Source organism: Aspergillus uvarum (genome assembly GCF_003184745.1).
Source record: "Aspergillus uvarum CBS 121591 unplaced genomic scaffold BO82scaffold_61, whole genome shotgun sequence".
In the NCBI taxonomy this organism is placed as follows: domain Eukaryota; kingdom Fungi; phylum Ascomycota; class Eurotiomycetes; order Eurotiales; family Aspergillaceae; genus Aspergillus; species Aspergillus uvarum.
In genome coordinates this window covers 72,204-86,661 of record NW_020291358.1, presented here as the reverse complement: position 1 = coordinate 86,661, position 14,458 = coordinate 72,204, and the positions used below count along the sequence as shown (strand labels likewise).

The 14,458-nt window shown below is 52.3% G+C and overlaps 5 protein-coding genes across 5 annotated transcripts; 2 read left to right on the top strand and 3 right to left on the bottom strand.

Annotated features, from left to right (window-relative positions):
• Positions 1–206: 206 nt before the first annotated feature.
• BO82DRAFT_394978 (uncharacterized protein) lies at positions 207–2,470 on the bottom strand (the record flags this gene model as incomplete). Its single annotated transcript, XM_025638763.1, has 2 exons — positions 255–2,470; positions 207–225 (listed from the first exon to the last, which is right to left on the bottom strand). Exons 1-2 carry the CDS (start codon positions 2,297–2,299, stop codon positions 207–209), a joined length of 2,064 nt encoding a protein of 687 aa, XP_025488170.1. The 5' UTR covers positions 2,300–2,470.
• Positions 2,471–2,971: 501 nt separating this feature from the next.
• On the bottom strand, positions 2,972–3,861 carry BO82DRAFT_386203 (uncharacterized protein; the record flags this gene model as incomplete). Its single annotated transcript, XM_025638238.1, has 3 exons — positions 3,576–3,861; positions 3,178–3,511; positions 2,972–3,132 (listed from the first exon to the last, which is right to left on the bottom strand). Exons 1-3 carry the CDS (start codon positions 3,747–3,749, stop codon positions 2,972–2,974), a joined length of 669 nt encoding a protein of 222 aa, XP_025488169.1. The 5' UTR covers positions 3,750–3,861.
• Positions 3,862–4,264: 403 nt separating this feature from the next.
• Positions 4,265–4,909, top strand: BO82DRAFT_405665 (ATP/GTP-binding protein; the record flags this gene model as incomplete). Its single annotated transcript, XM_025639505.1, has 1 exon — positions 4,265–4,909. One exon carries the CDS (start codon positions 4,265–4,267, stop codon positions 4,907–4,909), a length of 645 nt encoding a protein of 214 aa, XP_025488168.1.
• Positions 4,910–5,143: 234 nt separating this feature from the next.
• On the bottom strand, positions 5,144–6,163 carry BO82DRAFT_357741 (thiamine-triphosphatase). Its single transcript, XM_025636101.1, has one exon. The coding sequence runs from the start codon at positions 5,966–5,968 to the stop codon at positions 5,351–5,353; it is 618 nt and encodes a 205-aa protein (XP_025488167.1). The 5' UTR covers positions 5,969–6,163; the 3' UTR covers positions 5,144–5,350.
• A 2,458-nt stretch (positions 6,164–8,621) lies between these two features.
• Positions 8,622–14,190, top strand: BO82DRAFT_435383 (MFS general substrate transporter; the record flags this gene model as incomplete). The annotated part of the gene is made up of 5 exons (XM_025641023.1): positions 8,622–8,811; positions 8,928–9,265; positions 9,434–9,967; positions 12,477–12,885; positions 12,995–14,190. The coding sequence occupies 5 exons, from the start codon at positions 8,622–8,624 to the stop codon at positions 14,188–14,190; spliced, it is 2,667 nt and encodes an 888-aa protein (XP_025488166.1).
• Positions 14,191–14,458: the final 268 nt, after the last annotated feature.

The following is a 14,458-nucleotide window of genomic DNA, read 5'->3' as shown; positions in this document are numbered from 1 at the left end:
CACCAATCTTGGGTAGAGCTAGCGCTCTTCGTTTCTCTTGTTTCTGTTTCCGGTAAATACGATCCGTTGGCCTTGCTTGTCTCTTGATATGAGATCTTTTGGAGACAAGAGTAGAAGAAACAGCATTTGTTCTGACGATTGTCTGTTTCTTCCGTTGCTTTCGAGCTTTCAATCCTGACGTAGAACGAGGGACTGGGGGAAACATCTCATCGATCCGGTTGTCTTCTGGGATGTCGTCATCCATATCCTCATACAGTGATGGATACTCGTCGCCTTGTCGAGCCACCAGCGGACGTGAAATGGATTCCTCGTCAGCCTCTTTGTCTTCTTGCCCGTCCTCGCTATCAGGGTCGGCGAGCTGTCGCAGTGCGTCTATCGAGCCCGGCAGTCTAGCATTGCCGCCCTGTTTCAGCACTCGCCTAGCAACACCCTTCGTCTCGTCCGTTCTCACAGACATCTTTTCATTGTTCCGCTGCGTTGAGCCAAACTGTACCTCCTTCTGCTTTTGCTGATCCAACCGCAGCCATGATGCCGGGAGAACTCCCTTAATACGTCGCTGATAACGCCGCCGTATTGCAGCTTCATCCTCATCTGTCTTTTCGCCGTCAGTATCCTCTCGCTCCTCTTCGCTGATAGCCTGCGATCCTTCCTCGGCCAGAGGACTGGGAGCGGCCTCGAGATGCCCATCATCCATACTGCCCTCAATTTCAGGTGCAAACCAGTCCGTGACATCTCGATCGGTGGTCGCAGCTCGTGGCCCAGTACTAGGAGTATTCAACGCAGGCGTGAAGCCTCTAGGGATTCGAAATGTGGTGGAAGGTTCCACATCAGACGGATCATCGTCCTCAGAGCGAGGTGGACTAGGGATATCGAAGATAGGCATATCTGCCTGGCGAGCGGAGGATGAGCCGTTGTCGATGACGACCTGTAACCGGGCCTGAGTCTGAGTCCGAGGAGTTTGTTGAGGATTTGCAATTTTGGACACCTTTCGCCTCTTTACGGTAGGACCCGGGAGCCGGTTAGTAGACTGAGCTCGTGGTGCCTGATGGTGTTGACGCTCGGGAGATGATTCGATTGGTCTTTTCTCTACAGTTAGTCGAGTCTCGGGCGGAGATGACGGCAGATATTCAAATTCAGCTCCCAGACTATCAGACATTGGCTCTGGTTGATCGACATAATCCTGGTTCTGACTTTCTTGAGCACCCGGACGATTGATCTCCTGCTGAGCCACGCGCACTGGCTTGACTCCTCGCGCTCGCATAAGATTGCGATATTTCACATCTTCAAGCATGTACGGATGCAATTGGATAGCCTTGCGCTCTCGCAAAGATCTCCGCGCTGGTTGAGAAAGCTCACGAAGTAGCTCTTCAGGAATGTCCAGCGGCGGGAGCTCCTGTGCCGAATCTTGTTCCATCAAGTCTTGTTCGGTCATATTGCGCTCCATAAGCGTCTGCATCGTCGGCCATTGCTCCTCTGTGTCCTTTTCCGTCGCGACTTGCTTAGTGAAGTCCTTCTCCATGACATCCTGTTTCGTAGCATTTTGCTCCGGCAAGTCCTTCCCTGGCAAGTCCAACTCCATCAAGTCCTCCAGCGCCGTCCGACCACTCGAAGCTTCCTGTCCATGCTGCGTCAGATCATTGTCTGCAGCATTTTTCTCTTGATCCTCCTCGTCTTCAAAGTCAAGACGCAGAGAACTGAGCGACGACAAAGGCGACGAAGGCGTGGAAGAGTCATAATTCTCCTCCGCTGGTTGTGGCCGACTAACACTCTTGACACGAGTATAGACCCGGGCCGGTTTTCGAGGTCGCATATACTCAAATCGCAGTTCGTCCTCTGAACTAGAATCATCCCAGGTATCTGCTTTCCCCCTTGCCCTTGGGGTCGATGAGGCGCTGCGTGGAGCATCTCCCAGGACTTTGTCCACCTCAGCCAACTTTCCACCCGCTCGAGGGGTGGTCTCATCTGCTGGTTGTTCCGTTGGTGGCTCGTCGTATACGTGGTTGGTGCGTATCGTCGGTTCGTGCGTGGGGAGGTTGTGCGTATGTTCTTCTACGCTCGAGTCGAGCGTAGAAGGATGAGCTGAATCGCTTCCATTCACATCCTGCAAAGGATCGGTGCCCCTTCTCTCCGCTCCAGCGACCCGTACGTCGGTTGCGACGTCGTTGACCACCGCTGCAGCAGCCACCGAGCTTTCGACCGCCCGCTCGTCATCCTTGCGGGAATTGAGCGTCTCCTGGCTGTCGAACCCGTCCTCCGAGTCTGAGTCCGGTACAAAGCCTCGCTCCCGCCATGATTCCATTAGTATTCCTGGCACGGATGGCCCATCTCCCTAGCTCTCCATCCCGTGGCGACGAGTCTGTGGTGGCGGTGGTGGTGGTTGAATCGGAAGGAGGTGGGCGCGTGTTAACGCGGACAAAAAGCGCGGACGGCAACAGCGAAGTGTTCACAGCAGTGATGATTTGCAAATGGGGGTATTTATGAGGGCGGGAAGAATCGCGTAGGGAGTGATGATGCAAGCTCTTCCACGAGCTTCTAGACCGTGTGCAATGAATAGATGGTGGGTTTGTTCTCTGAGGGACAGAGCTACCGTAGGCTTTGACGCGTCAAAGGAATTGTGGAGGGGCGGAAGACGCGCCTCAATTAGGCGATGCGGCCTTAATTTCGGGGCAGGCGGTGGCCCGCTTACCCGCTCTCTGCCTGCTAAACTATCCTCGGTGGCTTCCCGACTCAGGTACAGGATGACTTCATTTTCGCTTCAATTTGACTGTAGTTTGAGAAAGTTGGGACTTGCGATTCCATGAATGTCAACAACATAGCTTTCATCTTTTTTGAAGTTCATTCTGACCTCTGATTCAGGTCAGACCTGCGAGCATTCCTGTAAAAGTGAGCCTTTAAATGGTGCACTTTCAGCTGTTGCTATTTATATATCAAATCTGGATCCCCAGGATAAACTCACGACACCACCAACCACCTACCAATCTAAATCCCTATGGGTATCCGAACAGGACTTTTGATCTCTCGACCAATCGTACATCCCACTCCTCGAGATGAAGCTCTTCTCGTCCCAATAGACACTCTCAAGTGCCCTTTGCACCCCGACTTCCAGTATCGAAGGCGACGGCTCGCGACCGTCTCGATCCGAGAAGCGCAAAATACTCATCAAGAATCAAATATGACTTCGCACGAGCGCATTCGACTCGGGTACAAATGCTCTCTGTCCGCGATGGACATCACAGAAATGAGAAAACTCCTTGTCCCGGATCAGAAACCTGTGGGCATCGCGAAGCCGCCGTTCCGAGTCATTCTCCCCCGGGACTACCAGAACCTGGAAGCACTTCCAGCGGAACGGCTGCAGCTTCTCGATGAAACGATTCATATCCTCATTGAAGTTGAGATGGCAGACGACGGTGTTGAGCTTGAACTTGATTCCATACGCCCGGCAGAGGTCCCGGATCTCGTAGAGCTTGGTGACCTGGGTGCCGGAGCCACGACCGATGGCGATGTTGACCGACTCGTTGAACGAGTCGCACGAGACGGCCAGAATGTTGATGTTGCATCCGTGTCGGGCGAGGAACCGCTCCGTCACTTTGGCTCCCGTTGGTGACGATGGGGACGGATTCCAGGCGGAGGGTCTCCTTGCAGTAGTCGACCATCTGGCCCAGTTTAGCCGGGTAGAGGAAGGGCTCGCCGCCAGCGAAGTTGATCTTCCGCATGCCTGCGTCTTTGAGGAGGGTGAGGGCCCGCTTCATGTTTGCGAGGAAGACGCGGTGTGGAAACAGAAGCCGCAGGCCTTATTGCACCGTCGGGTAAAATGGTAGTTTACGGATACCGGGCATTTTGAGGGCTTTGAAGGGTTGGGAGTCACCAAAAAGCTCCGCAAAGCCAGGTGTATGGTAAGAGCCAGAATCCATGACAGTAGGAAGACCAACGAGCCCATATTGCTCGTGTGCAGAACAATGAATAATTCCGGAAGATTCCCAACGCAACGACAAAGAAATGAAGGCAATCCAGTGAATAAGGTCCACAGAGCTTATGTTCATTTTTCCAATGGAAGAGGTAGATGACCGTTTCTTACTACTCTTGGGCAAATAGCTTTTTGTTCCCAGAAAAATGAAGTCAAGAACTTTGTCTGATACAGGTTACCATAAAAAAACTGATCAATCCATCATCAGCTCACAATACCGTATTTCCCGAAGATAAGGATAGCAAGTTTACCCTGTGGCCTGTTTTACACCACGCTCAACATCGATCAATTTATACCACCATGAGCACCCCGAACCAGCCACGCAACATCTACCTCGTCGGAGCCCATTGTACCGGAAAGACCACCCTTGTCGAGGGTCTCCGCGCACACCTATCGACCAATCTGGTCTCGGAGCTGTATGGGGAGAATGCCGAATGCCCCGCGATCGTTGACGAGCTTGTCCGGAACATCATGCGCACGGACGGCTTCACTGCAAGTGATGTCAGACTTCCCAGTAAGGGGCTGGAGCTTCAGAAACGCACCATACTAGCTCAGCATCAAGCTGAGGTGAATCTCGGAAACAAATGGTTTATTTCAGATAGATCTGGAATCGATCCTATCGTGTACGCTGAGGTCGTTCTGGGACGACCAGAGGCTGAGAAGCTGGCAGAAATGAAGGAATGGCACGTCCTGCGGGAGAAGATGAAGAAGGCGTATGTCATCGTTTGCGAGCCTGAGAACGCAAGCTGGCTATCGACCGATCGTGTCCGCATGGCGTGTAACGATGTTGAAGAGTGGCGTTCAATTGCCAGAGCTTTCCGGACTGCTCTGCAGAGTCATGGGATTCCCTATGTGACTATCCCGGCTAGAGTGGAAGATTTGGGTCAAGGAATGCAGTTTGTTGAGGAGCTTCTCAGGTCTTCTGCCACGTCGGGGATGTTTTAGCCGTGAGACCAGAGAATCAGTGGTGGTTCTAGATTGCCTCCTTGCCTGTATTTTTCCTCAAGAGGTCCGCTGCATGCTACACAGTCAGAATGGTAAGTCTTACAAAGCTGTAGGATACTCATCTTTATTACGAGCTGATGGTGATCCAGGTCAACCATGCTTCTATCTCGAGACTACAACTCAGGCGCCACGACACGTTCTTTCAAAACGAAGCACATTTATTCCGACTGGGGAAATCCAGGATGGGCATCATGCTGTACCACAAAGCATAGAGAGGAGATCGGATCACACTGCAAAGCTCACATACTCTGTACTCTACACAAGCCTGGAAACAAAAACCATGAAACAGAAGACATCCCAAGTTCCAACTTCCAGCGCCCCAAAGCAATCCATAATACCCAAACACACCGCACCCACAAACCGCAAGAATTATAATTGGCCTTACTTCCCAAGCCCCCTCTCAAAGTAAGCCGTCAACTTCCCCTTGGGCACACCTGCACAAAACGCCCAAAAGTATCGTCTCATAAACACCGTAATCCGTTCATCCATCTCGGCCATCTTCGCCGCTCTGCACCGTTCCCCCTCACTCTCTGTATGATCATCCCTGCAGTCCCACCGCAATTCCAGCTCCACCTCCCCGACGGTATGCCCAAAGTCCGTGACATCCTGCACGATAGTAAATTCGTTGTCCGCGGTCCAGCTCTCGCGTAGTGTCGTAAAGGACGCCAGCGGTGTCAGCCCAAACTGGTTCGTCGCGTCGGTTCGCATTCCGCCCGTGAGCTCGGCCAGATAGGCAGAAATGGCGGCGGGCGTGGAGAGCTCTTCGAACTTGGAGTTGGAGAAGTTCCCGCCGCGTCGGATCTTAGCCTGCCAGTTGTTGTTGCGTCGGCGGACCCAGACGCCTCGGGTCGAGAGGAAGTTGGCGGAGTCGTAGTAGGTATCGTGGATAGTTTGCTGACCGCGGTAGAGGAGGTTGTGGAAGGGTGGGTGGCCGCTGTTGAGGTGGAGTTTGTCGACAGCCAGGCGACGGAATTTGCGTTCAACTTCTAGGAGGAGCATTTTTGGGGTATAAGCTTGGTGTGACTCTTGAGATGGGTGTTGGATCGGGGTTTTGAGCTGAAAAGATGGGCACTTCCTTTGTAGCTGAGTTGTTGTGGCGTGGATAAGTACAGACTATGATCTTAATCCAGAATTTGAAAGTGCAGCTGTTGCTCTTGACAATGGTGGAGTGATTTCGTGGGAGGGGTAAATTTGTTGTGTACAGTCGATTTGGATGAAGAGAGTACAAACGCGGGGTGGTCTCAGATCATCGTATCACCTCAATTCCTGGGCTTCATTCACTACCGCCCCGACATACCGCTCTTATTCACACAATCAACTCCTATATCCTAATTGAACCTAACATTTTAAGGAGCCTTCTGATGCCTCTACTCTCTTACCACCTTCCACCACCGCCAACATCGACAGAAAACACATACACTCCACAAGCTCCACAAGCACCATAAGCGCCATGGACCTCCGCTGCTTCTCTCGCACCTATGTCATCGGTAAAATCACTCCCAATCATCATATACACAACTCCATTCTCCTCTCCACCAAAACGATATCGTTCCAAATCCAGGAGCCCCCGGCGCAGGCAAAGGATCCCTATGTGCCAAAGTCGCAGCCGACTTCGGCTTCCATCACTTATCAGTGAGCGACCTCTTGCGACAGCTAACCCGCTCTAGCTCCTTTAAGCCGCAGATCCTCAACAAAGTCCAGCGAAGCATCTTGTTAGACGTGGAAGACCTCGCACCCATCTTGCGCGACGCCATCGCGGATCTGAAGAAAGACACTCAAGACAAGCTACGGCCGCTCATTGATGGGGTCCCACGTACACTTCAGCAAGCAGCGCCAATTGGAAAAGCGGCAAGGATGCCTGTTCGCTCAATATCATAGACTATCAGTGCCATTGATAAGTTAATGTTTCGTCTTGTAGATCGGTTCGCCCGACTTGGTTCTATTTTTTGAGTGTCCGGGTGCGCTAGCCAGACAGCTTCCCGGTAGAGTTGACGATGGGTCGACCTTTGACACGCGGTATCAGCAGTACTGTGCTGAGAATTTCAGGATGGTTGCATATTATGAGAGGCGAGGCGTATTGGTGAAGGTAAGAAGATGAATCTTGCAGCTGGTGTTTGGCCGTCAATTAATGATGTTGCCTCTAGGTTGATACCAGCGGTGATGTCGATTGTTCCTATGAACAATTGCTACAAGGTCTGAATTCATACATGGAAAGGAAGTTCCGAGGATGCGGAGGTCTCGGATGAGGATGCTTAGGATTGAGTAGATCGGGTTCTTGCTGGAACTTACTGTACAGTGCATCTGTGTCCGATCCGAAGAAGGCTTTTGGGGACTTGATGAACGCGCATTACATTGAATCGATCTTCGGAATTCAGGCCAGCTTCGTCAAGAATGTATTTCATGTTTATTTCTTTACTTATTTTCTCTTTTATGGAAGACAGTGCCATTTTGCGAGTAGCGGGCTATGATGCGATGGCCCTAGCCGAGATATGAAGAGAATAGAATACCAACAGGTATCATCCGTATTGTTTAATGACTAGCGGGCCCAGTCTGAAAACCGGGCCGTACCGGAAGAACACCCACGGGCAAGGGACCCACTACGAGGGCTGATCTGCAGTGGGTCGACAGGGTCGCTGCCGAGAGGCGATAGCGGACTATAACCTCGCGGGCGAATGTAGTGGTGCCTTTCACACACTGTAGATATCTTCTCTGTGTACCGTATACAGAGAATATCTAGATATTTTTTCCTCGACAGAAACATGAGACCGAAGAAGTAGTGAAAAGAATTGGAAACGCAAAACCAAAAAAAAAATATAATAAGAACAGGGGGATTTTAGACAAGCGAAAGGAAAGGCAGGATGCGTGTCAGGATTAGTGACCGTCATGCCAATATCACTAAGCAAGAGAGTACATCGGATAGTATAGGAACCTCCAGCGGATTTCAGATCAGGCGATTCAGGTTAGCCGCCTAATAATGTGTGCTTACAGGTCAATAAGAGGAATTCTTTAGGTAAGCGGGAAGAAATCGAAGTCAGGTGCTTGTATGCAAAGGAGAAAAAGAATCTACAAATTAGGATATGAAGATTGGGGTGGTAATGGTCCTCACACAAGCAGCATAGAGCTGGAGCTTAAGTCTCACGCAACTGTCAATACTCTTCTTACTGGTGTTAGAGTGAAGTATATGCTGAAAGTGTGGAGTAATTTTGCGGCAGGAGGGGCCGGTTGTATAGGCTTTGCTAAGACAGGTTTTAAAGTCGGTATCATGTTGTTATTGGTACCTATTTTCTTTTCTGTATGTATGTATATTGATCGGTATACAAACATAGCCCTATGGGTTCAGCCTCTGATGGCCAGGGCTACTGCCTAGTAGCCAGTCCCCACAACGACCGTGGAACGCTTGGAGGATCGAGAATGGAGCCTTTAGAAGGCCTTCGTCTACCTAAAGTAGGAGCTAGGTACCTACCAGGCTGTAGCCTGGAGTTGTTGGAGTCCCTCGCCTCCTCTGACTGGTTGAGGACAGCTCACCGCTCCGGCCACCGTCTAGATATACAATGAGGTAGTAGTTCCAGTTCCTACTATATAGCCTGGAATCCACCATCTTCATACTCTCCGACATCTATACCCCAAGCAACACTCCAATTCAATTACTGAGATGTCCCAAATATCGATTCTCAATCTGCCGCCCGAGATTCTCAACCAGATCTTCTGGATCTGCGTGGAAAACTCGCAACACACCCTCACCGCCATTCTCCTTACCTGTCAGCAGTTCTACCGCCTCTCCCTTCCCATTCAGTATCACGATCTCAAGTTTCTTTCCCCTGCCAACCACGAGTCATATGCCTGTACCGGTCTCTGCAGTCAAATCAGGCCTTGGCCTTACTCGTCCGGTCTTTGGTCCTGGATCTTAGGCCGATATACCCCGCTGAGTATATCACAATCGATGACTACACGGCGGCAGCCGATGTCCTCACTTGGTGTCGCGCGGTCCGCACCCTGAAGATTTGGGGTGTCGCATTCCTCGCGCCTAAGAACAGGACATGCTCACGGACCAAAGCCAAGTCGGGCCAGATCATTGACCTCAGTCGATGGGAAATTCTTAAATATGCTCTCCGGCAGCTCCCTGCCCTGCGACGAATCGAGATGGCTACTGAACCGGATTCCCCCGTCCATGGGTTTGATTGTCGCTTCGATTGTCGGCTACAGGGGTACTGGGAGCTACAAACATTGCCGGGCACTGGCACGGAAGTTTTTAAAGCGACCAACGAGAGGGCGCGCAAGTGTGGTGATGCAATACAGGTTTTCCCTTCCATTTTCTTCTCTTGTCCTTGTCCATCTCGATTTACCGCTCCCCAGCCCCCTTCTCTCCGCAACACACTTCTTTCCACCTTGCTAGTATCTCAGTGAAAGAGAGGATAAAAGAGCATCCAGGCTGATCTTGATACATCCTTGCCCATGCTGGTACAGAGTGATGTGATCGAGCCACGTCCCATCCCCGGCGACCCGGTCGACTTTTGCATCGCATTTGGGTCGGGATACGCGACTAAGATGGCCGCGGAAGCAATCGTCGACGCAAACATAATCAACGCCTGGTTGAAGGCGCATCCGCACGTGCTACGACGTATAATTCTTGGGCATTCCCCACTGACCGCCGAGTTTCACGCGGCGCGCTGGCGCACGGTCTCCTGTCCCGAATCGCAGACACGAACATGCTCTTCTGGCCGCGGGTTTATTCCTCCCTCGACGATAGCCGAGCGACTCCTGAGCCCAACCGTACACACGTTTGTCTGGGACCTGTCCTTTTACGAGATGGCATGCGAGGACTTCGGGGAACGGGAAGAGGACTGGCTGCGGAAAATGGCCGGATTCATTGTCGCCGCCGCTCCGCCGGCGCTGCGGACGATCCAGCTCGACTTCGACCCCGACCCGCATCATTTCCTGCCCACCGACCCGGAGGAGTATCCATGGGACCGAATCACACGCTTGGAGCAGGAGCTGCGGGTATTGGGGCTAGAATTGAAGTATACACCTCCGAGTGTCACGCGAGAAGAGTATGAAGAGCTTTGCCGCATGAGTCAGGGGATCGACTATGAATAGAGCGACACGGCCATAGCCTAGAGAGGAGCGTCGGCGATAGAATGACCTTTGTATTTGGGGATGGTAAATTTATCAATATCTCGGGGCACGATAAGTTTGTGCTCAACCTGGCCCAGCCAGGAATACTCTCTCATCGATTTGTCCGTGTGCAGGCAAACGATCGGGGACGCTGCCTCAGAGTTTCTGTATTCTTAACTTCAGCATAACCTGTGGCTCCGAACAAGTAATGGTCGAGGGTGTCGATATTCGACAATATCTACGATTGAATTTATAGCTGCTGACCAGATTGTTCAACTATATGTCGCGCAGCAGAAGTAAGACACCTTAGCTTTGCACACCAATGAACAATACTCGTAGCACAATCAGGTGTTTACCTCTGTCTCGGAAACAGAAACCACGGAATCCTCTCCTTATCAGCAACTAAACCACAGAAGCAACTAAGAACACACTCCACAGAGCAAAAGCCGTTTGGGGAGATAGGTTAGTCTGAATTCTGAGAACACCCAGAACGTCTAAACCTGAAAAGAAAAAAGAAAAGAAAAACAGAAACCAAATGAGAGTAAGCCGGGCATCATTCTTGTCTACTCCTACGGCGGTCACACCGATCAAGTATACTGATATAGATAAACAACCAATCATCCACAGACCTGTCAACGCTGATATCCGCCTCTACAGTCTTGATTATGTTCAGATCCACTGCCCCGTCCGCGACCACATGCATCTCCATACTCACAGCGGGCTCGGGCTTCCTGTCTGGCTCCACTACGTCCGCCTGAAGCTCGGAATCATTCGTTTCCTCGACAATAGAAACTAGGATATTCCTTCCGTGGACTCTCACGTATATTTCGGTCAAATTGGAAGGCATGTGTTGGGCTTGTGCGTGGATACTACAACGTCCCCACGAAGTGCTCTCTTGGACGGCGGGAAGTCGTGTTATTGCGGATGCGTCAGCCGATGTATACTTCTGGCGTGCTAGGGGAATACAGTAAATCATGGGCTATGGATCCAGACATAATAGCTTTGCGCAAAGCTTTATATAGTATAAGCTTTATAGCCCAGGAATGTCGGGTATAGAACAAAGGTGAATGATCAGCATGATAGGAAGATACAAGTGAGATTAGTAGATTTAATGGTATCTTTCTTTGTCTTGCCCGTAGCATAGTAATGTCATTTCCCCAAAACCTCTTTGTCCTAGAGATCCGTTGGATCTGTTCCCATTACTCTCTTCTAGACTGGTTCTTTATTACCGACATTGGCTGTTTGTCTTGAGGGTATCAAGGGTTGTATGGCAATGTTCAGCGCTACTACGGCCGCGATGGACACTGTCTTGCCGAGGAGGGGACTCCGTTTCCCCGGATTGACAAGATCCAAGGCCCAACCCAGGCTCAGGAGCTCAATCATCAGCACTATGACTCCCCCCATAATGAGCGTCTGACCATGGCCTTATCGAGCCTTAGGTAACCCGACTATTGGTCGCATAAAGGTCCTAGCACGTCGAAGAATTTAAGGAGAACAAGGCAGCTCACGTTCCGTATTCACTGGTCAAGGCCTGCAGATATCGAATTCCCCGACAGTGATGGTCCATATCCGTAGACAATGCAAAGAAAAAGAAATTCACGGGCGATACGAGAGTCCAGAACAAGAGGGTTCACAACAATGAATGGCAACCTCACCGGATCTCTTGGCGAATAAACCCTAAGCGGCATAAGCAATGGGTGGGTCTATCTAGTTAGACCGGCCCGGCCTCGGCAAAACTGGCCCTCAAAACAGTCAGAAATGTGAGCTGACCCGGCATCCCCCGTGTGCTGGCTGTGCTAAGACTAATTTAGGCTACAGGGTCCTTCCGATCGAGTCTGGCGCTTAACATCTAGCCCTAAGTATTGACTAGCATCCAATCCCTCGCGAGAAGCTCACAGGGGTACTGATCGAGGAATAATAACAAAGTTCCAATTGGCAAATTGCATGATGTTCTCTATCAGACCGCTTCTCCGACGGCAATCCGGGTGACCAAATGCCCTATCACGGAGACACCGACTGAACATGGGCAAAAGCTTATCTCTGCTAAGAACTCAACTTCCGAAGGGATTCGATGCTAGACTGTACAGTATCTAGCGGATATTGACTGGCTCTCTCCAGCCCTCCCCAGCCCTCCCCAGCCCTCTTTAGCCCTCTTAGCCCTCTTTAGCCCAACGTAAGCCTTGATGGCACAACTAGCGCAACTCTTGAGAGCTGAGGCAACATGCACCGCCCCCCGTGCGAGGGCATATTATCCAATCCTTTCTCGTCTTCCACTCCTTTTTTCTGGTTTCCATCTTCACCCTTCTCTTACTTTGTTTCTGTTTTCTGAGCCAGATGACAGGAAGCAACATGGCAGAATCAGACGTCGAGGCGAGTATCTACCTTTTGCCCCCAGATTGTCGAGACCCAACCCATAACCGCATCTGATCAGGTGACCCAAATCAACCTGCTGTCCACTCCTAAGCCCACCAACCCCGAGGCTGTCGAGAGCCGCCATGAGAATGAGGATACCGTGACGACCGTGTCAGATGCTCCATTAGCGGACTCGGGAACTGGAGCAACGCCACTGCCGCTGACCGACCTGGACCAAGGCATTGTCGGGTGGGATAGCCAAGAAGACCCGTCGATGCCCCTGAACTTTCCTCAAGCCCGCAAGTGGATTCTTATCAGCCAGGTGTCGGCAATTACCTTCATCTCTCCCTTGGCTACGACCATTGTGGCCCCAGCCGCCTCGTATATCGATGCCGATCTCGACAATTCGAGTGCGATTCTGTCCAGCTTTGTGACCTCGATCTATCTCTTAGGTGCTTCCTTGTCCGCTCCCAGCATCATCATCATCATCGTCATCACCCCATTCACACTTATTCTGCCCGGATCGAGCTAACATGTGCGTGTCTATGTGTGGAAGAACAGGCTATGTGGTCGGACCACTGCTCTTAGGCCCGGCCAGCGAGATCTGGGGTCGACGTCCGGTGATGTCGGCGGCGAACTGGTCGTTTGTGGTGTGGCAGGTGTGCTGCGCCCGCGCGCCTACAATAAGCGCGTTGATCGGGTTCCGCTTCTTGGCCGGAATCGGCGGGGCAGGGTGCATGACGCTCAACGGCGGGGTGGTGGCCGATCTGTTCGTGCCGGAAGAGCGGGGCGGGGCCAATGCGATCGCGGCGGTGGGCGTCATCTTCGGCCCGGTGCTCGGCCCCATCTGCGGGGGGTTCATTGCCGAACGGGCCGGTTGGCGCTGGGTGTTCTGGACGCTCTGCTGCGCTGGCGGGGTGATCAGTGCCGCCATCGAGGTCTTCAACCGAGAGAGCTACGCCCCCGTGCTGATTGCCCGCAAGACTGCGCGCCTGGCCAAGACGCTGGGGCGTTCGGATCTACAGTCCGCCTACGAGAGCCAAGATGGGCCGAGTCACAGCAACAGCAGCGCCTGGCGCCGGATGCAGCGCGATCTAACGCGCCCCCTGCGGATGCTCTTCCTCTCGCCCCTCGTGGCGCTGTTCTCCACCTACATGGCTCTGGTCTACGGGCTCTTCTACCTGCTCCTGACGACCATCACCACCGTCTACCAGGACACCTACCACTGGTCGCCGGAGCTCACGGGGCTCGCCTATCTGGGCCCCAGCCTGGGATTCCTGGCGGGTCTGCTGAGCATCGCCACCACAAGCGACCGGCTGATCGTCACGTTGACCGCGCGCAACGGCGGTGTCTACGAGCCCGAGATGCGCCTGCCCTTCATGGTGGTCTTCGGCCTCCTGATCCCCGGCGCCCTCTTCTGGTATGGGTGGACGGCCGACCGCGCCGTCTTCTGGCTCGTGCCGCTGCTCGGCCTCGTGCCCTTCGGCTTCGGCATGCTGGGCATCTTCTTCGCCATCCAGATGTACATGATCGACGCCTTCCCGCGCTACGCCGCCTCCGCCATGGCCGCCGTCACCGTCTCCCGCTCGCTCCTCGGCGCCCTCCTGCCGCTGGCCGGCCCCCCGCTGTACGACCGTCTGGGCCTGGGCTGGGGCAACTCCCTGCTGGGGTTCATAGCGCTGGCCATGGTCCCCGTGCCGTATTATTTGTTGAAGATGGGACGGTCCATTCGGTTGAACCATCCTATTGAACTGTGATTATCTTATTCTACTTCTGTTGTTCTGAACCCCCCAACCCAACATATTCATTATAAGGAGATTTTGGACGAACGGCAAACAGTCTATTCATACTATTGACTATGTAAAGCTACATTACAGGATAAAAAGAACGGTTAAACTGAATAGGACAAGAATGTACAAACAATAATAGAAAGCATACCACAAAAGGGATCCGCCGGTGGTCACCCACCCAATTACTAATCTCTCGGCGGGTGGGCCGTACAGATAAGCTAAAGAGCAGATAAGG

Bases quoted from the DNA above. Each gene is read 5' to 3' on its own strand.
- BO82DRAFT_357741 (XM_025636101.1), bottom strand. From the start codon at position 5,968: ATGCTCCTCCTAGAAGTTGAACGCAAATTCCGTCGCCTGGCTGTCGAC.